The 25,112-nt window shown below is 38.5% G+C and overlaps 1 protein-coding gene across 8 annotated transcripts in view; it reads right to left on the bottom strand.

The window, feature by feature from the left end:
• Nucleotides 1-310: 310 nt before the first annotated feature.
• Nucleotides 311-25,112, bottom strand: part of MBNL2 (muscleblind like splicing regulator 2) — a 172,524-nt gene continuing 147,722 nt past the window's right edge. For all 8 annotated transcript variants that reach the window (XM_032277507.1, XM_032277506.1, XM_032277509.1 and 5 more), the window contains one exon: nucleotides 311-3,112. In XM_032277507.1, coding sequence (XP_032133398.1) covers nucleotides 3,098-3,112 — 15 coding nt within the window. In that variant the 3' untranslated portion in view covers nucleotides 311-3,097. The remainder of the gene's footprint in view (nucleotides 3,113-25,112) is intronic.

The following is a 25,112-nucleotide window of genomic DNA, read 5'->3' as shown; positions in this document are numbered from 1 at the left end:
TTATTTATTGATGCCATTGATCCAGTATCTTTTCATTATCAGTCAGAGATGTGAAGAAGAGGGCTAAGTGGTGGGATATATTTTTACTTCTAATTTTAAAGAATATTACAAATACTTCTCAAATTACCATTTTTAATTGTTTTTCTTGCTGCTAAAAAGCCAAAGCCAAAAGTAAAACTATCACTCTCCTATTTGAAAACCAGAGTTTGGGCTTCTTTGAAGTTACCAATACTATTTGTATGAAGGTGAAACCATTTTGTTTGGCAAATTATCAATCTGTCTCAACACAAAAAGAAGGAAGATTATACAATCCTTTTAAATGCTTCTTTTATTTCATTGGTTGTACATTGGGTGAGTGAACTGAGTATTACAACCAAAACATAGTATTGATACAAATTAGACTCCTGTTTACACTGTAAGGTAATGAATGAGGGAATTCTTTAAGTGTTACAGAAAGGTTTAGTAGAAATGTTACCAGTGGTATGGCTGAAAGAATATTTTCGGTGAAGTGCTGTTATATCCTGAAAACCAAGAGTGAAATGTAGTTCCCATACAAGTGGAGAGTTAGTCTCTTAACTACAGTATTTGTTGAATTGATATCTTCATGTCTTGGATATTGATGATTTTTGTTTTTGTAATTAAACAAAGCATTTAAGATTTATTCATCATAGTCAGACTTCTGAATATAAACAAACTTTTGGCAAATAATATTTATACAGAAAAATAGTTTTAGATCCTCTCAAATCCCAGAATTATTCTATAAAATTACATTATAAATAAATAAAAAGCAAAATCTGTTGTACATATATTTGTACATCTATGCATTTGCCTTGCCTCCTCCTTATTGTAAATGGCATATTTATGACTCTTTGCATATTACAATCACAATTCTGGAAAATGGATATCATAGTAAAAAATACAGTCTTCTCTATTTGCTTGGGGATACAGGTGATGTTTTTGATGCTCCATTATTAAAGGGCTGAAAATAGTTGTGTGCTAATAATTTTAAAAATCAAAATCATGAAACAAAAGAAAGACAATGTCACAACAATTAATCTACAAAAATATTTCAGTGATTCCCATAATTTACCTTTTAGTAATGTATACTATGTTTTCAATGAGTTTAAATGAATTAACAAAGAAAAAAAAACAGAAAAAAGAAAATGCGTTTGAATGTTTTAGGCAAGTTGTAGCATAACTACATTGTTATAGTTGAGAAAATTACAAATATCAATAACACATAAAGATGAAACTACCAAAGTAATACAAGTTAGATACAATACTTTTCCACAAATTAAAACAAATGCAAAGATACAAGCACTATGTAAGATTACACTTAGGATGTGACTTTCTTTTAGATTAGGGTTATCAGATCTACGATATAAGATAAATAGATAGTAATTGGACTTTGACCAACATGAATTAAAATGCAGATTTCTTTTTTTTTTTTTCCTCAAACAAATAATGATATGGTTGGTGCATCTAGTTTTCAGAACAGGCGATGATCCCAAATTTAAAATATTTTACATTCAATCTCAAAAGTCAAAATACTTCAATCACTAATATATTCACAAAGAAAATGGATGTCTGAAACAATTACACATAATATTCATTTATAACAGCTGTTTTGTTTTTTAAACAATAATTTAAAAACTATGTAGGTACTGTATAGGCTATGTGCAACATATAAAATGTGAAATATGAAATATTTGGTACGATAGTGCTTAAAATAAACTTTAAAACAAACTTTCTGAACAAAATTTAATTGTATCGCTATTACCTTGAAGATCAACCAAGTATTTAAAAAAGTAAACAACATTAAAATATGTTTCATCCATATATAGTATATATATGTATGTGTATATATAATATGTATGTACTTGTATTAAAGTTTTTTATACTTTTGAGACATAAAATATGCTTTAAGGTGAAAGAATTAAAAGAACTATTTTTTTTCCATGCTGTAGTCAGTTACAACCCTTTAATCCAACTTTTGAAATGCAAAACAGTAATGGATTTTTTAAAAAGTGAAACTATCTACTTTTTGTTTACATAGTAATTTAGATTAAAGTCACAGTCAAATTTGCAGTGACTAAACTCAAACTTACTTAAATTAGAATATTATACAGATCTCCTCACCTACAGCTTCCTTGTTTGACTAGGTTTTTAGTTAAGAAGAGTTATTCTGTAACAGGCAACCGGATGGTGAGTTTGAAAGACTAATCTCTTAGATTAGACTGTTGGCATGGGCCTCTCATTCTTGTCAAGCTGGATGAAGTCTGGCAAAATCTAGGCACTTCTACAAAGTCTCTCTGATAAAACAACTTTAAAAATATACTTGTAAAATAATACCTTCAAGACTTTGTTTGGTGGGGTATGAAGCTCATACCGTGCAAAGTTTCTTTTTCAATCTATTTAATGTTATTCTAGAATCACATGATTCAACGCGGCATCTCCAGGCAAACCAAACACCACACTTTGATGTGTCCCCAGTACTTGTGCTTGAATTTCCATTCCAATTTTAGACCTGCAGGACAGGTATCGATTTTACTTCACCTCTCGTCTTTGCTGCAGCATTTATATGGTCAAGAAGTGAAACATACCCTTTGATCCAGTGGGTAAGTAACATGACAGTAATTGGAGTTAGAATCAAACCTGCCCTTGGAATATGTTTCTTTTTTAACTAATGCTAATTGTTTATTGCTAAATTTGAAATATTCGGAATTGAAATGAGTAAACTGGCTGGACTTTCTGCATCAGCTATAGTTATGGAGATAAGACAATATTCCTAGGACAGAAACTATGTTTAGAAACCCTTTAAAAGTAAACTTTATCCTTTATGTCTTTAAACATCACAGCTGGTCTCAGGTAGTTAACTATCTTAGGTTGGAATATACTAAGCATACCATATTTAATACTCATATATGAGATAGCAGCACTAGCTTCTTAGAGTTGTGGTCTGTCCAGAAGAACTAAATCTTTATTTAGCATGCAGTTTGTGGCAATTCTATTGAGGAGGAAACAGGATAGTATGTACAGTAACAATGTTTAGTTATTCTCAATGCAGATTCTTGGCATTCCATTCCGTTTCTGCTGATTATTTCAGAATTATCTGTTAAAGAGAAAGACAAGCATGATTTAGGCATCCTTCTGAAAGGAAAAATAATGAGTTTAAGTTTTACTCTTCAAAAATAGACATTTGAAAATCAGAATTTTCTTCAATTTCTCATTATTTTGATGCGATTATAATTTTGCACAATACCCACCCATCATGCTGAAAAATTTTACACTTAACCACTTCTGCTATGTGGCCGTCATAAAGAATTATGATTCAAATGCACAGTACTTTCTGGAAAACTGTGGCAGCATATATAGAGACATGCATGTTTAGACCATAATTTCTTTTTAACATTTTTGCTTTATAGCTCTTTATTATACATTCACATTTTTGTCCAATTAATATTTGCTATGGTGATCAGAATGTCTAATCAGAGAATCTGTTTGTACTGAAAGTCATTTGTAATGCTTAAATATAAATATTTCAAAATCTATAATAAATCAGATATTATTTATCTATTAACTTGCATTTGTAATTCAAAGATGTATTCCCGTCAAAAGTAATTTTGTTCCCAACACATAGCAACAACTAATTTCAAATTCGAGGTATATTTAAATGTCACATATCAAACAGTAAAAGGGATAACAGTGTAATAAAGCAGTTAAAAAGTTCTTAATATGTCCAAAAGCACCTAAAGCACAGATAAAGGTAAACTATCAAATGCAAGCTGTGGTCCCTTGAGTCTGATCTCTATGTTCATTTCCAGCTCCATACCTTTGCAAAAGTGAGGGAATTTGGCCTGTGTGGTCGAATCCATTAAATGTCAAGGTGAAAAGCCAAGTTTTTAACACACTCTAACAAAACAATTTAATCTTTTCCAATGCTTTGACCAAATTTTGTGAAATAATAGGCAAAGCGTTTATTCATTAAACAAGAGTCTGTTTAGGAAATAAGTGGTAAAATTTATTTATGACAGTCAGCTAATACTTCTGCATACTAGGATTCCATTCCCAACAAAAGCCTTATTTTCCCAAGCATAATATATTGTCCCGTTATGTAAGAATTTCTCCACGTGGATATTTTTTCCCTTTGAGTGTTTCTGTACTTTATATGCAATAATTTTAGTACATGCAAATAGTTCCTCTTGTGAAATAAATATGACTATTCTTTATTTTACGGAAACAGACAGATGTGTATAGAATTCATAAAAATAGAGAAAGAAATCATTTACATTAAATATTTATAGTAAATGGAAACCTAAAACTTCAGATATGGTCATTTTTTGTTAGCGTTCCTTGTCTTGTAGACTAATAGACATGAAAAAAATTAATAAGTTATGATTTTATGTGTAAATATAGCATCTAATATTTGAATACTATTATCTTTGAATATTATCACTGCAGATTGGTGATATTCACATTCTCTAGATTTAGATACTCGGGTTATTAAATAGAAAAATTTCAATTTCATACCTTAGCTTCAAGCCTATCTGTAAGTTTTCCAAATAAGAATGCACCCCAGGACATCACATCATGTCTGATTTTTCTTTTTCTTTTACTTCAGAAAAAAATCTTTCTGAAATATCTCTGGAAAAATATTTGCAGTTTATTTCTTTTTCTTATTTATTTATTTATTTTTGAGACAGAGTCTCTCTTTGCTGCTCAGTTTGGGAATGCAGTGGTGTAATCATAGCCCACTGCAGCCTTGAACTCCTGGCCTCAAGCGATCCTCTCACTTCAGCCTCCTGAGTAGCTGGGACTATAACCACTCACCACGATGCCAGCCTAATTTTCATTTTTATTTGTGTAGAGATGGCGTCTTGCTTTGTTGCCCTATCTGGTCTCAAAATCCTAGACTCAAGCAATCCTCCCACCTCAGACTCCTAAAGTGCTGGATTATAGGCATGAGCCACTGTGCCCAGCCAGTTTCTTAAATTGATATATAATAATATCTATTTTAGAATGCATTACATTCTTGTTTATTTGCTGAAATTAAAATGCTATAAAGAATGAAATTCCTAACTATCTGGAAAAGAAGTAGTCTATGAAAAGCACAGCACTGGCAAATTAGAATGGGCAAACGTGGGTTATGGAAATTACTTACAGCAAGGCTTTGAACTTGTATTTGATGCAGAGACATAAATGACCACTGAAATTTAATTGGACTGTAAATCAGTCTTGCCGGTAACTGAAAGCATAAACTAGTCTCGCCCAGACTGTTTTTCCCCTCTGCCCCAGTCTAACCAAGAACTATTATATGGATAAAGACATTAATAAAAGTGAGCTCTGATACTACTGAACTCTCAGCTGTGACTGCTGCCTGGCATTAGGCCAGAAAACTCTGGCCATCCCCTGGTCTTTGTCTTACACCATCATGTGGTATAAAAAATGGATCACACTCCTAGCATCTGTGAACTTCAAGAGGTTCAACAGATTTAATCTTAGAAGGTGAGAAAACTTTGGGTGTTTTTCCTCATAGGTTCCGTTTTTGGGTGGCAGCATTTTTCTTGGAAATACCTTTTGATTATTAAATTTTTTTTCCTGAGAAATACAGCTTGCTGATATAGTCTGTATTTTCTGTACTCTGGGGTGAAATATACCTTGAACATATAGACAGAACAGATCAAGAACAGTTATCAGCTGAGGGCCTCTTGTATCACTAGCACCCATCTGATTGCACTTCTGTAGTTTGGAGGCACAGGAGAGCCCCATGGGGGTCTGGGAAAGATCCAGCCCGAAGACCACCCACAGGACAAGAGGAAAATGGAGAGCTAAGTGCGTATGCTTGTGGGGACTGGTGGGAGGGAGAGGAGAAGCTACTTCGAGGGAAAGAGGAAACTTTTGTCTAGTTTTTTGTTCGCTTGTTTGTTTTTTTGAGACAGAATCTTGCTCTATCACCAGGCTGGAGTGCAGTGGCAGGATCCCGGCTCACTGCAACTTCCGTTTTCTGGTTTCAAGTGATTCTCCTGCCTCAGCCTCCCAAGTAGCTGGGACTACAGGCATGCACAACCATGCTCGGCTAATTTTTTTTGTATTTTTAGTAGAGATGGGGTTTCACCATGTGGGCCAGGATGGTCTTGATCTCTTGACCTTGTGATCCGCCCGCCTTGGCCTACTAGTTTTTAACACGGCATTTCTTTATTCAGATTATATGTTGATTTAGCACTAAACAAACATAATTTAAAACAAGATGAATAGATACCTTTTGTGTGCTTTCCTGTTACCTCTTTTAAGAGATTTTATCCCATGCCAATTATATATATATATATATATATACATACTGTATAATATATATTAAATATATTACATATATATGTATATTATATAATACATATGCTTTTTCCGTCTTTGGTTTTTGTGATCAGGAGGATGAAAACCTTCACAGGGTGCCTGAATATTTCATTATGTGTACAAAACATACCTTCTTCAAGTAACAGGATTATATGCGGCCCTGGCACATGGGTTACACATCTGATGTAGATCAACCTTAATTTTGAACTTGTCCATTTTTAAAAATGTTAATGAAAATACAATTCACCAAAGTGAGCTCAACAGACCAACTGTTTATCGCTTCTTTCCTGCCCTGCATTTGGTCAAAGCTGAGGCTGGTACCCCCAAATTCCCTATTCGACCTCCAAGGCACAGGACCCCATGCTGTCTTGAAAGGGAAGTGGTAAACTCATAGGGTCTGCCAGCGCATGCATAAGTCAGAGAAACAGCCACCACGTTGGGTCTCCTGGCAGTCTCCTCTCTGAAGCACCCTTTTCTTTGTTTGAATTTTAAGAGATATTCCCTCAATTTTCAGGAGGCTCTGAGAATTTACAAGCTAGAGTCTTATGACCTAGGTCAGTGTTGTGATCATATTTCGCAGACATGGAAAAGCCAACATGCATAATTTTAATTGGCTTGCACAATGTACAAAGTGCTAGCACAAACCAGCATGAGCTTAGCGAGGTCACTCTGCTCATTGGTGAAGGTATCCCCTCCAGGGCATGGGGACAGTCTGAGACAGGGCTACGGGAAGCAGAGGTTCCAAAGAGCATGTCTGTGCCACATGGTGCCTGCTTAGAAGGGTGCTTAGAAGAACCCCTGTGAGCTTGAGAATCAAGGAAAGGCAAGGCCCTGGGGTGGAACCTAGCGCAAATGCAGGTTGGAGCTTTAGAGGGAAACAGTGGGACTGTCTGGAGGGCTAGATGGGTGGAAATTGCTGGGGGACTTGTGAGGCTGCTGGGTCTCTCATTCAGGACATCCTTGCCTGGGCGGTCAACCACATCCTGCCACAGGCCTCCTCCATGTGGATGCTGCAAATGTGTCTGCTTACAGCAACAGAACACCTTACCCAACCATAGTGCCACTGCCTCAGCTGCTGAGAAGTGTTGGCAAACTATGATGATAGGAAAGAAATCAAAGATATCAACAAGCTATATTTCTATTTGTCTCCCTGGGAGACTATTCCATCAAGTAAGTAGTGTTTTATATAACAGAGTGCCATGACAGAAGAAGGAAGTGAAATTATTAAAGAAGATTCTAGCCTATCTAGAATGGTAAATCTAGCCTATCTAGTATGGTAAATCGAAATTCTGAACTGCAAGCATTATTTTCAATTTCTTTTCTACTAAAAGGAGAACAGACCAAAATGAGAATAGCTGATGCCCATAAAATCTGTGATTCTATTTTTAAGACAAAGATACACTTGATCTCAAATCACAAGTACTTTTATAAATCTTTAGTGGTCCCTCTGGTTGGAACAAGAGTATCTATGATGCAAAAATATCAGCTGGCTACAATAGAGTCTGTATATCAATAAGAAAAAGAAATCATATTAAGTGAATTAAACCATCTCCCCTAGGTGGTTGGATTTAAAAATCTGATGGTTCTGTTCAATATACATTCTCAAGTTACCCCATGTGATTGCAGTACCTGGTTGGTTTCATATTTATTTGTTGAAGACAAAGCATGAATAGCTTCAAAAACATCAAATGGATTATTTCTTTATCAATTTTTTTTTTTTTAGGTAGAATTTCACTCTTGTTGTCCAGGCTGGAGTGCAATGGTGCGATCTCAGCTCACTGCAACCTCCGTCTCTAGGTTAAAGTGATTCTCCTGCCTCCGCCTCCCGAGTAGCTGGGACTGCAGGTGCACACCACCACACCCATCTAATTTTTGTATTTTTAGTAGGGATGAGGTTTCACCATGTTGGCCAGGATGGTCTTGATCTCTTGACCTTGCGATCCGCCTGCCTTGGCCTCCCAAGTGTTGGGATTACAGGCATAAGCCACCGCACCTGGCCTCTATCAAATATGTTATGAACAGCTATTTAATAATTACAGTGTCCTCAGTGAAGTGCCTGCCACTGGCTCACACTGCAGTGGTTGTCAAGCTTATTAAAAAGTGGACCAGATTAGGTTCTGTCTACTACTAAGCCTCCTGGGGCCAGGCAGGAAAGGTACATAAGTGAATAGTCCAGGTCAGGGGTGTGGCAGCAGCTACTCAGCCCCAGCCAAGTGCTACCTGTGGAAACACGGGCCCAATATTGCTCGTCCTTTCCATTTTCCAAAAGAAGCTGGAAATTCAGCAATTAATTCAAATTATAGAAAACGCTGTGTAATCATATAGCTCTTTGGGCTAAATTCAGCTAAGAGTTGCTGGTTTGTGTCCTCAACAGCTTTACTTTCTTGAAGGTAATATCCACTAAGTCTGGGTGGCTTCCTGAGCTGATCAGCCAAGGCTACAGGCAACATCCTGGCAGGCAGCAGCAGTAAGAGTGGTCTGCAGGAGAGTTAGTCCTGCAACTTTCAGACATCTGGCTTTCACCCAAAGAAAGACGGTACTTGACAAACAAGGCGCCCACTACCTGAAAAGAAAATATCAACCCTCCCTTGACTGGGTCATCAGTTATGAATCATGCATGTTGTCTAATCTCTGCCATGTGATGATGGATTTAGGCTGAGCCATCCATACCCCTCACCCATGGTGTGCTCTCAAAAAAGAGCTGAACAGTGTGAGAAACATACTTGGTTCAAAGCAAAATAGTCTCTGCAGAGACTGAAACACTGAACTTGAACTCATCAGTACCGTGAACTTAACAGTTGAACTAACCAGTCCTCATGCAGGAGGGTGCAAGAGAAGACAAATCAATGTAGGATTTCCTTAGTGTTTCAGACGTACCAAGTATTAATACATTCTGAGTTTTCTACCTTGAGTTTGATCTCCAGAAACTGTACATATGAATAACTTTGAAAACTGTGAGCTTCTCGATGACTGCTAGAAACATTTATACTTCTTACATAAAAGTGCTCATTTCAAAGATTCAAGGATGTCAGATGAGTTATTTTTTAAAATGATAGCTCAGTATTAAATTTCTTAAGAACTCTTCCTGCTCTGCTTAATTGATAGGAAAAACATTCCAGTGAAAAATGCCAAGAGTTTCTATGTATGCAAATTGTCAAGCAATTAGAAAAGAGAAATAATGGATGTTTTGGTTCAGTCTTCCTGTGACTAGCCATTCGGGCTGTCTTTGTAATGTTGAGTTTGGATGGGGTAGATAAAAACATATTTGTACAGCCTTGCTAAACTACTAAGGAATTTCAATGCATCTTGATATCACTAACATGGAATCTCAAGTGGGTATTTCTTGAAGGGCTGGTGCACTAACTGGGTCGACAGCAAAACCAAGCTCTTTAAGGACAGGGGGAATGTCTCATTTATCTTTATAGCCCCAGTGTCTAAGACAGGGCTGGGAATTTCTTAATTGTTGGTTGCATGGATGGCTGAATAAATTGAAGTCACTGAGGACACAGTGCCACAATGCTGGCATCAACAGAAGATCACCAGACCACTCATGGGAGAAACAGGAATGGGGCAGAAAAAGAACGCTTTGGACAAGAGGTCATCTGTGTTCCCTTTTAGAGTGGTTAAGGACTCAGAAATAGCTAAGAGAAATAAACATCCCTCCCCATTCTGCCATTCTTCCTACTCCCCAATATAGAAAAAGTGGAAAATATTCCAGGCTGGGGGCAGAATCATGCACAGAGAAGGGAAATATGGCAGATGAAAATCCACCTTCTATACTTGGTGGATTTCTTAGAACCCCCTTGCCATACTTACAAGGCCCTGATTCCTCAGAAGGCAATTAAAGGTATTAATAATATTTCACTGCCTCTTTAAACAAAATTTATTATTAATTTAAAAATAGACATTTAAGTGGCATTTCCTAAAACGGGGCTGAGCTAAGGAGGCTCGCATGTTGCTCACCCTGCCAGTCTCTGTGTTCTTCATCCGCTGCTTACTTCTGATTCTGTCCCACAAGTTCCTTCTTCCCATGCTCTGCTGGCTTTGCTGTCTCCTTCAGTCTCCCCACAATTTAATATTCTCTCCACCTTTTCCCCACTGCCCCACACCTCTTCTCCATGGCAGCCATGACCATCTGAAAGGCCCTGATCTTGCCCAAGAGGCTACACTTGTGAGATCTTTCCGTTGAAGCAAACTGCGCAGAGGCAGAGGGACATGTGTACATTTTTGACTCAAGTAGAATTCAGTACTTAATCATAGTATCAATTACTGAAGTCAAAAGCAAGTGTCTTGAGTCTCTTGGTGAATATATGGCATCAGGTAAAAAAAGTAATCAGAGCAATTATAATTAAACATGTTAGTAAATGTATATTTTCAATAACTTTTTTCGGCCTATTTCATGACTATAACATTTTAAATATAGGCCGGGTGTGGTGGCTTATGCCTGTAATCCCAGCACTTTGGGAGGTTGAGGCAGGCAGATCACTTGAGGTCAGGAGTTTGAGACCAGCCTGGTCAACATGGTGAAACCCCGTCTCTACTAAAAGTATAAAAATTAGCTGGGTGTGGTGGTGCATACCCATAATACCAGCTTCTCTGGAGGTTGAGGCAGAGAATCACTTAAACCTGGGAGGCAGAGGTTGCAGTGAGCCGAGACTGCGCCACTGCACTCCAGCCTGGGTGACAGAGTGAGACTCCCTTTCCAAAAAAAAAAAAAAATTAATTATATAAAAAGTTCAGAGATAATTAGTGGCATATGTAAAGACAGTTAAAAATAGTCTGATTCATTATTTTGGGGGGACTATTCTTCGGAAGAGGGCAATGTCATACAATATTTGGCTTATTTTCAATATGCAGTTTTATTTGCACAGGAAAGGCATGTACTGCGGTTCTGGGTAAAAATTCTCAAATATAACAATCAGCTTTATGCGGCAGAAGAGCAAGCATATCATGGTTAGAATGTCCATAATATTTCATAGCACCTTCAAGAGGAGTTTCGTCAGGATTATTGTTTTGTCCTCTGCTGTGAGTAGAAAGTTTATATTCAAAGCTCTAATTTCCCTACTTCCAAGGATACCTTTTGTAGATGACTCATTTCTGTTAAAATTTTCCACGTGATTATATTTGAACAAAATATTTTTAGATATGCTAAGAAAAACTGTCATTTAAAAATATTAATAATTGAGGTTTTACATGAAAAGCAATAGCACTGTCCTCACTGAAGATTACTGACCAGGGTTCACATTGACAACTTAGAATATCTGGAAAGAATTCATAAATGGAAATGCTCAACTTTGAATAAGGTTCTGCTCTTTGCATGAGTCCACGTCACGTGTGGAAATATCTAGATTCTTATGAGAATTGCAGTAAGGTTTTGATTGTAGTCCCCTCCCTGACTCCAGACACGGTCTCCTTCAATCCCAGCTCCCCTGGGGGAATGCTGAGGATCACTTCTGTGGCTCTCATGCTGAGATGGGAATCTAGTCCTTAGACCATCCAACAACCCATATGTCATCCAAGAGTGAACACTTGTCTTCTCCTATAGGATGTAAATGAGGAGGAAGGTAAAGAGGCATAAGAATGAGACTTTTCTTTCCTAGTCCTTTCCTCTGGTACTCTAGAAGTGTTTTGAATAAAGACATATTCAAGAGCACTGTATATTTATTCAGAAGGAGGGAAGTTATGAGACTGTATTTGCTCCGCAGGTGCCAGAAATGGTGAAATTAAAACAAAACCCTAGATTGGAAGGGCTGCATGATAGCCAGGAACAAAAAGTGAGGTCCCATCTCTACTAAAACTGCAAAAAAAAAAAAAGCAAAAAAAGCAAAACAAAACCAGGCATGGCCCATGCCTTTAATTCCAGCTGATTAGGAGGCTGAGGCAGGAGAATCGCTTGAACCTGGGAGGTGAAGGTTGCAGTGAGCCAAGATTGCACCACTGCACTCCAGCCTGGCAACAGAGTGAGACCCCTGTCTCAAAAAAAAAAAAAAAAAAAAAGTAGTAGGCAGATGAAACCATGGCATTGAGGGAAATGGAGAGAAGTTGGCATGAATGGATCTGGTGGTTACCCAGAAGCAGGTCCCAGATTTTATCTTCCTATTCCTTACCCAACATTCGTGATTCTACAACATACTTCTCATTCCTACTCCCCAAGCCTTCCCCAGATGACATTCTAGTCGTGGAATTCGCCAGGGATTATGGCTCCTCCAAAGCTCCAGCAGGTGGAGGGGGTGAGGGAATTTTCTATTTTCTGTTGCAGACCGTCTGGAGGTTTGGGTTAGGCACATACTTGTGATACCTTTCCTGAATCCCAAAGATATAACAACGTTGTAGATATGGGTGGTATTTGACCTGGGCCATGCTTCAGCACAGTGTTATTTATAAGCAACGCCACAAGCTAAATAAAATGATTGTAGGCCAGGCTGGAGATCTAACCACCAAATCCATGGCTGTCTCTCTAGGAAAACTGAGTTCCAAATCAAATGAAAAAGGAAAATCGAGTTCCAAACCAAATGATAAAGGAAACTTTGAACAAATATGTTTAAAATTAAGGACATTCTGTGTATTGGAGAAGGATAAATTCCTCTACCGTATCAAGAAAAAATACATAATATGTGGGCCACATATTTACAAAAATATTTGAAAGTATTTAAAATATTTACAGTAAGATGTGTAGGAAGTGAGGCTATCTGAGATTAAATAGGCTGCTTCATTGAAGATCACCTCTAGACATAAAGTGGAATCCAAGAAAACATTTTTTATACCTTTAAAAATCAGCACTGTATTCACTGCTGTATTCCCAAGGTAGGTCTTAATGTTATGTAACATAATATGTAATATATGTCATTTACAGAAAAAGTGTTACATAATATTAATTAACATAATATGTAACAGAACATTAAGACCTACCTTGTTGTATACATAGAAAATATTTTCCAAATGTGTCTATTTTTGCTCATGGTTATTTTTGATGTAAGTATATCTTGAATATTTTAAAGGACACGAACTGGCAGCTCGTGAGTGAAAAACAAATTAAAAATTTAATAAACATGAAAGTTAAAAAAATTAAAGCAACAAGGTAATTCCAAAAAAATTATTTATGCAGTAATAGAAAAGAAATTTCAAAAACATTCATATATGATATGGGTTTTTCAAAATGAGGTTTTGTTCCTGGTAATAAATTGAAGATTCAGGTCAAGAAAAATCACAGAAACAAGATCTTGTTGGATTTAACATAAAATGTCCAATTCTGCTCAATGCCCTGCTTTTGTATCCACTACCATTATGTTAGACTTAGAATCCTGGGCACATTTTGGCCACAGTACCCGTTTTAACAGTGGAGTAGAATGTGTAATTCAGCCTGCTAAGAACTGGCTTTTAAGGCATCAAAGGGAGAAAAGCAACCAAATGCTAAAATGCAGTAAAAGGAACAGTAAGATTAATGTAATGCGCCGGACGCGGACGTGGGTCTTTGTGTATTGCCATCATCTTGCACATTTCTCAAATAGGTGGGATGATGCTGATATAGAACAAATTTTCCAGAAAAACTAGTTTTTTTTTTCTTTTTAGTTCTTTGCCTGTGTGTGTGTGTGTGTGTGTGTGTGTGTGTGTGTGTATCAGAGAGACAGAGAGAGAGAAATAGGGACAGAGAGGGAGGTGGGGGGGAGAGAGAGAGAGACAGAGAAAGACAGAGAGAGAGAGAGAGAGAGGGAGGGAGGGAGGTTAACAAAAACCACTCCATTGTGTGTAAAATCTGGGTTCAAAGGAAAAATCAAGGAGTCCTGGAGGGGGGATTTCAGGATGTCTGTGCCATCAATCAGATTTGTGCATTTTTGAGCTTTAGTTTCCTCACTTGGCTTGTATCACACTGGCACCTCTGCAGTGAGGTGAGCAGTTAAGCCAGGTCACCATCTGTCCTCCCCAGTAAGCCCTCAGGAAGTGCCAAATAGCCAATTGATGGCAAAATGGAAACCAAAGGAGGAAAATGTTTCAAGAAGGAGAGCGCCCACATTCTCTTTCATTTCTTTATTATTCACCATCCCCCATCAAAGATCAGTGGTGACGCCCATTCTTTCAGCATCAGCATTTACTTTCTGAGATGACCCTTTTCATATGATAAGGACTTTAACTGTAATTATTTACACATTTGTGTATTTCCTGTCCCTCTCACCATATAAGACTCATGAGAGCAGGAACTTTGTTTTTCATTCCTGTATTCCCACAATTCTGAACTCTGCATGGCTCATGGCTCAAGGTGAGTTTTTTTTCTTTTTAGATGGTGTCTTGCTCTGTTCCCCAGGCTAGAGTGCAATGGCACAATCTCAGCTCACTGCAACATCTGGCTCCCAGGTTCAAGCAATTCTGCTGCCTCAGCCTCCCAAGTAACTGGGATTACAGGTGCCACCACACATGCTATTTTTTGTGTTTTTAGTAGAGACAGGGACATATCTTCACCATGTTGGCCAGGCTGGTCTCAAACTCTTGACCTCAGGTGATTCACCCTCCTCAGCCTCCCAAAGTGCTGGAATTATAGGTGTGAGCCACCGAGGTGGGTTCTTAGCATACATTTGTTGAGAAAAGACATAAAGATATGTTGCTGCAGACATGGTTCATTGAGAAAAAATCCACCTTTGCACTCAGTTCCATGCCTTATGAAAACAGAATGTTTAAAGGGAAACATGGCAACCATAAATAGTTTTTAATGCAGAAAGACCATTTTATACTATCAGATTTTATTAAACAAAAACCTAGGGCCAATCAGACATTGTCCTTGTCAATTCTTAATCCTTTCTTTGGAGAAACGACCACTCAGATCTTTTGTCTATTTTTAAAAATTGTAGTGAAATAGACTTAGCATAAAACTCACAATTTTAACCATTTTCAAGTGTACGGTTCAGTGGCATTAACATATTCACTTCAGTGAATTCACAACTATCTCCACCCTCCACCTCTAGAACGTCTCCTCATTCCAAATGGAAACTGCCCCCATTCGAGAATAACTCCACATCCCCCTTTCCTGCCAATCCTGAATCCCTTCCTCCATCCATTCCTTTTTTCCCTTTCTGTTCTCCTTCCCATTTGGGGCTTCGCAGTGAGACCCCTGGCTCTTTCTGCTTGTATACCTGAATCATCTTTAAGATCCCCGTTCGCTTTCTCATTTAGCTCTGTGGTTTCACTTACAACTAAATTAAACTTCTAGTTGTTACCCTCACAGTCACTCCTCCAGGCTGCCTAAAATAGTTATCCTCAACTAGTGTTGTTCTGTTTACCTGAGATCAATTTGAAAGTGAGGTTCTGTGGGGATGGTGAAGAAAAATAGTATCGTTATTTTTAAATTATTATTGTCAAAAATTTAAAAGTCTTGATTGAGAGGACTTCTCTTGATAGACTCTTTTCAGACAGAAGTTGCCTGCCAGTTTTCCCACACTGGGAAGAGTGAATGGTGCCTTTCCTCAGTGCTTCCTAGCTCTGGTTCGCTGGACTGAAATTTGGATTCGTTTGTTGATCTCACCAAGCCACAATATTTTCACACCATTTCTGACACTAAGCTTGGACTTTAAAAGGTTTTCACTTCTACTAAACTTTCTTCTCAATAGTCAAAATGTTTCAAAGCAATGAACTCAGTAGTTCAGAATTTTTAAGGGGAGTCATATGAAGAGGTTCATCCCAAGCCTATGCTGACCATAGACTCCCGTCTAAATCAAACATGGTGGGTTCACAAGAGAGCAGAATTTGCAGGCAGGCAAGCCTGAGGTCTGCGTGTATCCAGTCTCTTACTACCTGCTTGAATTTTAAGCAAATTATTCTCTAAGATGTGCTCACATATGTAAAATGGATAAGAAACTTCAAGAAGTCATGTTGAGTAGTAAATGAAATAATGTATATACACATCCCATATGTAACAGTAGTGTTTGACAAGTGTTGGCTCTGTTCCCTTAGACTATTATTTTAGGATTCATAATCCTAAATATTATTTTTCAGTTTCTATTTAAATAGACATTCAAATAATACTATTGCTAACTTAAATATTATATGATCTGTATGGCACTCCATATGTTGGAGATAAACTAGGGTTTAATGAGATTAAGATTTTTAAAAATGAGCCCTTAATTCCCGTTCTGTATATGCATCTCCTGAACTGTCACTGATAATAAATTGTAAACTGAATTTCTCTGATTTTTCACTAAAGTATTCACTGTCAATTCATGTTAATAATTTCTCAAACTAAAATATGTTATTACAAAAGCATCAACAGCCACCACCTCATGATAATCAGCATCCACTGTAGTAGGGAGTTGACATCCCATGAAAGGCAGGATTTCCCATTTTTAAAAATTAAACCTAGCTCAAACCCAGCTCCTAGGCTTAACAGATATATTTTCATAGATAAGTTATCCAGCATCTTTTATTCTTATTATTACTCATTTCTAGAATGGAAATTAAAAATTGTTTCTAACTTATAAGGTTGGTGTGAGGATCAGATAATGTATTTCACAAGTGCCTGGTGGTAGTAAGCATATAATAAATGGCACTGTTACATTACAGTAATATTTCAGTTATTTTCATTTCCTGGTCTAAGCCATAAAATGTGAATATGTTGATAAGGCATAGTGTTCATTAATAACTCTTAGATCAGCCTGCTTAAATGACAATCCATGGACACCTCTGTACATCCAGTCTTGTCTAATAAACATCTGTCTTTCAAGCTCCAAACCTTCACCTCTTCCCACATAGGTTTCACATAAGCAGTGGAAAGATGGAGGGGACTTTCTAGCTCACCTTAAACCAATTAACTAACCAATCAAAAACCCCAACGCAACCAACTCTTAAATACTTTTGTCCAAGGCGAAGGAATACAATGGAATTTTCCTTCTCATTCTTTACATACTTCTTAGCTTTCCCTATTTTCTGTTTTTTCCATGTGCAAGGCCATGCTTAATGTTGCAAGGTTCAGAGAAAAGCAGAGAAAAGAATACGAACAATAGGAATCGATTTAAGCAATTCCTTGTGTCCTAAATCCTCTGAACTAAAGTGGTTCTCTGGACCTTTTGCATATTTCAGTATAACAATGACAAACGGTGAAAGAATGATTAATGGAACAGTTATGAAATTATTACTAGGAAAAAGTACTTGGAGAAAGAGGGAATAAGTTTAACTTCTTCAAGTATCTTTTTGATTCCTCAAAAACCATTTTAAAGCATAGGGAGGAAGCAAAGTTATTTTATTGGACAAAGTTCAAATAAATGTAGAGCCTGCAGATTCAAGCTGAATTTTGGTTTGATGGAGGGGAAAGGGGAGTAAGCATGTTCCTAACAAGGAGACTGAGTTTTATCCTAATCCGTTATGTAACTAACCTTGAGTAAGGTCACTTAACCACTCTAGGTCCTTTTCCTCATTGGAAAAACAGGATATTAGGAGCTTCAGGAAAGTTCTAAGTCTGGTTTTGCCAGTTAATGTGATAGTATGATTTTGAGCAAGTTCTTCAGCTCGTCTAAACTGGAGTTTCCTCATCCCTAGAGAGGGGGTAATAATAGTCCCTTACAGAACATGTTGGATTTCGGTGACATAATTCATACGAAAGCCTTAGCCCAGTGTTCGGCACCTGGTAGGTGCTTTGTGAGGGTAGCTGAGTCATGTTTTTGCTGTCTGCATACTCTGGAGCAATTCAGGGCCCCTTACACGATCCTTTAACGCACTTTCTCAGGAATGCAGTGTGCTGAAAGGGAAACAGCACTGTTCTAGGTAGGACACGGGTGATTGGGTCCTGGGCCTGGCTCTCTTGCTATGTGTGTGAATTGGGTAAGTCACTTTGCCCATCTAGGCCTCTATTCCAATTTATGTAATCTGCATCATACTTTTTCTTTTTTTATGTTTTGTAGAGGTATGGTATGATGGTGGAAAATCTGCTCTTACAACTTACAGCCTTTCACATCTATGATGTAATTGACGCTGGTCTCAAGTCAGACCTTCAATGTAGCTGTGATTAGGGGGAAATGAGCAACATTCTACAATGATCACCTTAGTGAGGCTGCTTCCAGAAATGCATTTCAGCGAGAAGTAAAGATCATAGGAAGTTTACTGACATATGCTCCGAGATCTTTGAATACTTCAGAGCAAGGGGAGCGATGACAGGAATACTATAATTTGAACACCGAAAGTAAAACAAACAGACCAAAAGCTCTAACATTTTGTACTTGATGCTAAAGCATGATGAGTTCTAACTGTTAAATTAGCTATAGTATGTCATAAACTGGTGTTAGAAAATGCCAGTCAGCAAATTTGTCCTTTATAGTACAAATCAAAGTCAAGGTGTGTAGATGAGAACCATCCTTTTGATGGTCAATGAGAGAGAGGTCTCATAGGAGCGTTATGTGACAGAGAGGAGAAAGGCACTGAAATCCGCAGACACCATAGATGTCAGAGAACAGCCTCTGGGGGAACAAAGGCAAGCCAGGGATCACGGAGCCTCTCTGAATTTCCCTGCTTCTGAGTGATTCACATTTCCCCCTCAAATATTCTCTGTTCTCTCTGTTCTGATTTCATCACTTCACTGATGAAGCAGCTTTCTCACTGGTTAGCTTGACTCAGGCTGCCTGTCCCAGTGCACCTCCTCTGCCCACTCACTTCCAGTACATTTGAATTTCCACGCCTCTCAGGGAACCTGTCTTGTTCTGTTCTCATCCCACACTTTAAGGCCCTCCATAACCCAACCTCCTCCTTATCCCCCCAGCTGCACTTCCCAGGACTACCCAGCACACCCTCCTCTTCACCCTCCCTGGTGTCTCCCACTCCCCGGCTCACAAGAGCCACAGTGTCCCCTCTTCTTTAGATCTGAGGCAATCACAGTTGCCCTATCTGCTTCTATCATGAGATAAAGTCTGAGATGGAGTCTGAAGTTCCTTTCTAAACCACATATGCTTTCGAGGAAGAATGTTAAAGAAGGGGAAAAGCATTGACTTTAAGGTCAGGCAGATGAGGCCAAAGGCAGGCTCTGCTACCTACTGGAGCTGTGATAAACCTGAGCTTTGACTCTTCACACATAAAAGAGGGAAATAGAGTCCCAGTGGGTTTGACATGATTGCGTGTGGAAAGCAGGTGGCGGTGCCTGGGCTCCCTTTTCTCTTTACCCTACCTTATCGCCACCTCTTCAATTTCCAGCTGGTTATGGTGTCGGGAATAACCTTACCTGTCACTTCTCTCTCATTCCTATACACCCCTCAGACGTATGAGACTTTAGGGATGAGGACATGCCATGGCGCTTACTTCCCAGGCAGCAACATTTGCCTGCTAGACTTTGTGTTTTATGACATTTTCTCTGCTAGGCAGTGAGCTCCTAAGTACTTTTAGCATTTCCCCAACCTCTTGGCCCCTAGAGTGGCCAGCAGACCCAGCCTGGTCTGACCTTGGGAGTCACTGTCTCCAGCAGTGTCACCTCAAGGGTATGCCGGAAGGGGCTGAGAGGCCAGAGCAAATGCCAATGTGTCTTTGATGTGTGGCAGCATCATATGTGTTTGGTAAGTGGAGCCACAGTCTCGAGTTTGTCTGTCCTCCACATCCATCTGCACAGAAAGGCTGGCAACTTCCCCAAATGCGCAGGCAGACGTGTGAGAAGGTAGGCAGCAGAGGCAGAGCCTGGGTAGATAAGTGCCCATGAATAGGAATTCCATTCCGTTCACAGCAACCTGTCCATCATTCAACCCTTGAAAATGGACTTGAATTCCTTCACTGCAGCTAGTCTCTTTTTCCTTACAAATTTACAGCTGGAAATAAACACCCATATAAGATGAACTATATATTCATTTTGCTCCAATGAGAAAACCTAAAATTGGCGAAACGGAGCATGATTTTACTATCATCAACAAAAGCCAAAATATGACAGGGAATATAACTTTTCAACCCAAAAAGATCTCCCTCCAATTCCATCAAAATGCAAAGGAGGCTGGATGCAATGGCTCATGCCTGTAATTCTAACACTTTGGGAGGCTGAGGCAGGCAGATCACGAGATCAAGAGTTCAAGACCAACCTGACCAACATGGTGAAACCCTGTCTCTACTAAAAATACAAAAATTAGCTGGATGTGGTGGTGAGTGCCTGTAATCACAGCTACTCAGGAAGCTGAGGCAGGAGAATTGCTTTAACCCAGGAGGCGGAGGTTGCAGTGAGCTGAGATCGCGCCATTGCACTCCAGCCTGGGTGACAGGATAGGAGTCTGTCTCAAAACAAACAAACAAACAAAATGCAAAGGAGGATGGGATTTGAGGTGTCACGCGAAGGACTGTGCACCAGGCAGGAATGTGCCGCATAAGGAGTCTTGACATTTTCTCTTCAGCTGCACAGAATTGGAGCTGATATTATGTCTTTATGTGCTATATACAAAAGAATTCTACCCAAGTTTCTCACCAAGAGGTGTAAATTATTCATGAAAAATGAAAATGTACTAGATTACAACACTTACATAACTGAGCCTTTTCTTAGAGAATCTGCAAATGCATTTATTAATTAAACTTCAGAGTAGGCCTGCAAAGCAGCTGCTGCTGAGACAGGAAAATAAAAGGGCTCTTGTTTTCTTATTTTCTAATTTCTTGAAGAGAAAAGTTAATGTGCATCTATATTGTTTTCATAGATCCAAGACCACCTAAGCTGGACAAAGTACCCCCCTCTCTTTCCACCCTTATTTTATTTTATTTTTTAAGCAAGTCTGGATTCTGATGTCCTTAGCCATGAACACAGTGGAATTCAGACTCAAACTGCCAAGGAGCTTTAACAAATAGTGTTAACCAAATGCAAATGCTGCAATTTTTATAGTTTTATTTTTTACTCAAAGAAATACAGCAGGTTTCAATCTCAACCCTTCTCTCTCTCTCTCGACTCTCTCCCTTTCTCTCTCTCTCCTGCCTTCTGTACAAAATATTTGATTTGCCAATTCTGCCTCATCTGAAGGAACCACATCCATTCACCAACCTGAATCCCCTCTACGGTTAGAATACAAGCAAAAAGTTAGAGGTGGCTAAATGACGTAGGCAGTGGAAGCAGAGAGACAGGTCTCGGCCCAGATTCCTGTTTACAGGGACTGGATTCTGACAGTTGCTGTCTCTGCTTTTTCGGAGAACAACATACGTGGGGCCCAGCTGCTTTCTGTAATCTATTCCCAGGAACAAGCAAACTGCGAGAAAGGAGTGTTTCACAGTTTGATCATCCATACATAGAGGCCAACCACTTTACCGTGTATTTCAGGAGAGAGAGATGACAGGAGCCTACTCCTCCCACACCGGGACCTTGCAGAACCAAGATTTTTCTTGTGAAACAAAATGCAGGCCCCGAAATGGGTCAAGTGGTGAATAGCGGGGAATGTTTAATGCCTCCTACATTTGCCTGAATATAGTCCAGACAGATGGCATTGAATAATAGATGTTTTATAAAACTCTGAGACGGGAGATGAAATAAAACATGATCTTACCTTTCTAGACTTCTTGGTTAGCATAGGTTAACTTATATATCCAAGAACCCTTATACAAATAACTTAAAAGTTATGTTCATATTTATAGGTGAGAAACAAGCTTTCTCTTCCCTCTTTAGCACTTTATAGCAGGCCAGATAAAACATAATATACATCTGGTTACATGTAATTATTTTATTTTTCTGATAAGATATTGTTGAAATTGATGGTCACAGATAATAAAACTATGTCAGGTAAGTCTAGAAAATGAGATTTTCTAATTTATCAAATATAAATAGAGGGCTATATGTATATGATATATTAGCAACTAATTTTCAATGAGCTCTTCCTTAGGCCAACTCTCTGTTGAATGTACTTAATCTCTGGAGGAGAGTTCAGAAGATGTGATAAGACCTTGAGGTCATAATATTAAACATGAATCATCACTTCTGGAGATGCGATTAAGTGTTGGTTAACATATTGCCCAGAATATAATCATTTCATTAGCTTCTACGACACTTCTTGTGATGCTCCATAGAAAGATTTGCAATATTAATATGTAGGAATCTCCTTCCCTAGCATGGACTCACGGGCCAGAATGAACTAGACGAATAATCTGTTCACTGTTCATAGAGCTTTGATTTGGAGACACGGATGATATACATTCACTCCACACTTGAGGGGACTCTTTCCTTCACGCAGAGGCCTGTGGTTGGGGTAGGGTGAGATTTCGTGGCTGAGTCTCATTTAGGTAGGAGTGGGAAGGCCCATGGGAAAGGTGAGCACACTGCAGGTATCCCAACAGTGAGGCCACCCAACTGCTGCTCTGGCAGGGACTGAGTTTCTTATCAGCCTCAATCTCTCTTTCCGCCATGTGACATTTATTTAGACAGGCTTTGCCATAGTATGGAATCATTGTTATGTTTCTCTTTTCCTAAAAGTAACACTCCCCATGTAATGGGCAAAGGCAAGACAAAGCAGGCCACTTGCCAGCTGCCATTGTCCCCGTTTAAGCTCTTGTTAAAGCCTCTTACTGGCCTCTACAGACTCTCCTGCCTCGAATCCATCTGCTCACTCTTCCTAAAGTACTGTTTCCATCGCTATCCTGCTTGAAAATCCTTCAGTGGCCAAGTCAGGGCCAAACCCTTTAACCTGGCATCACGGTCCCACACAATGGATTCTCTGATCAATCTGAACGTGAGTTACTCTCCAGCTAAACTTTATATTTCCCCAGCTTTCTTCATACACTTGCATTTGTCTTTCTATTTAATGATAATGCCTTAAGGCATGTGCAAAGTCCTTGTAGATTTCAGAGAACAGGAGAAAGTACTTCTTGCTGGGGGAGGAGAATAGAGACTTTCAGGGAAAGAGTCAAAGTATAAATTGTATTTTAATTGTGCCTTGAAGAATGTCATTAAGTAAATTAAATGATTTCTATATATAAATGAAGAAACCAAAACTTAAAATATATTTATTTGGAAATTATTTTCTCCTCCTTTGAAATAGAATGTAACTTTGAAATAAAAAATGCTAAACGAATTACAGCGTAGAATATTGTAATAATTCAAGTTCATCAGGAATTTTACTCTGCACTCTCATTATAAAATTTCTTTGCGTATGAAAAAAATAAGTAATCCATTACTAAGCTTTATCTCTTTTAATGTACAATTAATTGTTTCAATACAGGTATCTTTGACAGAGTTCCACATTCTGGTCCTTGGTCAACGGACTCAAATGGACTAATTTACATGCTACCTATCATTCTCCCCTCCCCCCATTTTTTTGTTAACAGGCTATTTGTGAGATGATTCGCAGAGGCTGGGAGCAAAGCCTATGACAAAAGAAAGCCATGAACCTGATTCCCTAAGACAAATGACTAATTTTTTCTTAGGTTTTCTTACTTCTAATTTTCACTGGTTATTTTATCACACTGAAATAATAAGGTCCATTATATGGTTTCTTTTTTTTTTTTGAGATGGCGTTTTGCTCTTGTCACCCAGGCTGGAGTGCAATGGCGCGATCTCAGCTCACCGCAATCTCTGCCTCCCGGGTTCAAGCAATTCTCCTGTCTCAGCCTCCCGAGTAGCTGGGATTACAGGCGCCTGCCACCATGCCCAGCTAATTTTTTTTTTAATTACTTTTTAGTAGAGATGGAGTTTCACCATGTTGGCCAGACTGGTCCTGAGCTCCTGACCGCAGGCAATCCACCTGCCTCGGCCTCCCAGAGTGCTGTGATTACAGGCATGAGCCACCCCGCCCGGCCCCACTATATGGTTTCTAAAGATGACCTGGCTACTTTACATAACTAGCTCAAAGCTCTGTTCAAATCCAGCTTATCTCTCCAGTTTAGGATTCATCTCGGCTTGAGCCACACTGGCAACACTACTCTATTTTCTTCTATAACAAGAGAATTGGTTATTACTGAGTCTCACTGGAAAAACAGTTTTATTTATGGAATAAGTGACTTTTGTGTATTTATAATTATGGAACGAGGCAGTATACCATCCTGGTTAAAGCAAGTCTTCTGGAACCATGTTTAAACTTCAGCAAGACCACTTAGAAGCTGTCTGACTTTGGCTGAGGTAGCTAACTTTTGTTTCAGCTTTAGTATCTATCAAATGGGGATGATCGCTGTACCCATCTCATAAAACTATTGTTAAGAATTGAGTGTCTACATCTATATATAACTATCCTCTCTTACATACTATATAATAAAATATATGATATGATATGTAATATATTACATGAGAGGGGCCATTTAGAATCATATCTGGCACATAATAAGTAGTTTATAATGATAATATTATTACTATTAGGTAAAATTTGTCTATTCAGGCCCAAACATCTTAACAGAAACAGAAAATAGTGCTTAGTAAATTTGTTTATTATATTTTTGCTTCCTTATCTGCTCCCAGAGCTAAATAATCAAAAAATATTTTATATTCCCCAAATATATTTGGATTCTATCTTTATTTAATCTCAAACCAGCAGTCTAAATTCAGCAAAAACTTTTAGTGGTGGCACCTTGATTCAGCCTGAGGATTGAACTGATATCCATGTGGCTTGTTCAGCTTGGTTCACCACGGGGTAACGTGTAAATAGCACTGGACCTAAGAAGCTGTCATGGGATGTTTTAATCTATCCTCTTTCTTCAATGAATGACTTGTATCTAATTACAAATGCCTATGAGATTTGAAATATTTGAACTGACAGTCTGAATTGATCAAATTAAAAAAAACTGTCAAAATCCAACTACATTTTAAAGACAGAAAAGAAGGCAGGGTGCTTATCGGTCATTAAACTCTGGAATCAATTAGTTTCACTTTC

Source organism: Sapajus apella, unplaced genomic scaffold (assembly GCF_009761245.1).
Source record: "Sapajus apella isolate SASKATOON/1434 unplaced genomic scaffold, GSC_monkey_1.0 scaffold9, whole genome shotgun sequence".
In the NCBI taxonomy this organism is placed as follows: Eukaryota; Metazoa; Chordata; class Mammalia; order Primates; family Cebidae; genus Sapajus; species Sapajus apella.
Note: the sequence above shows the minus strand (reverse complement) of the source record. Positions and strands in the feature narration are given on the sequence as shown.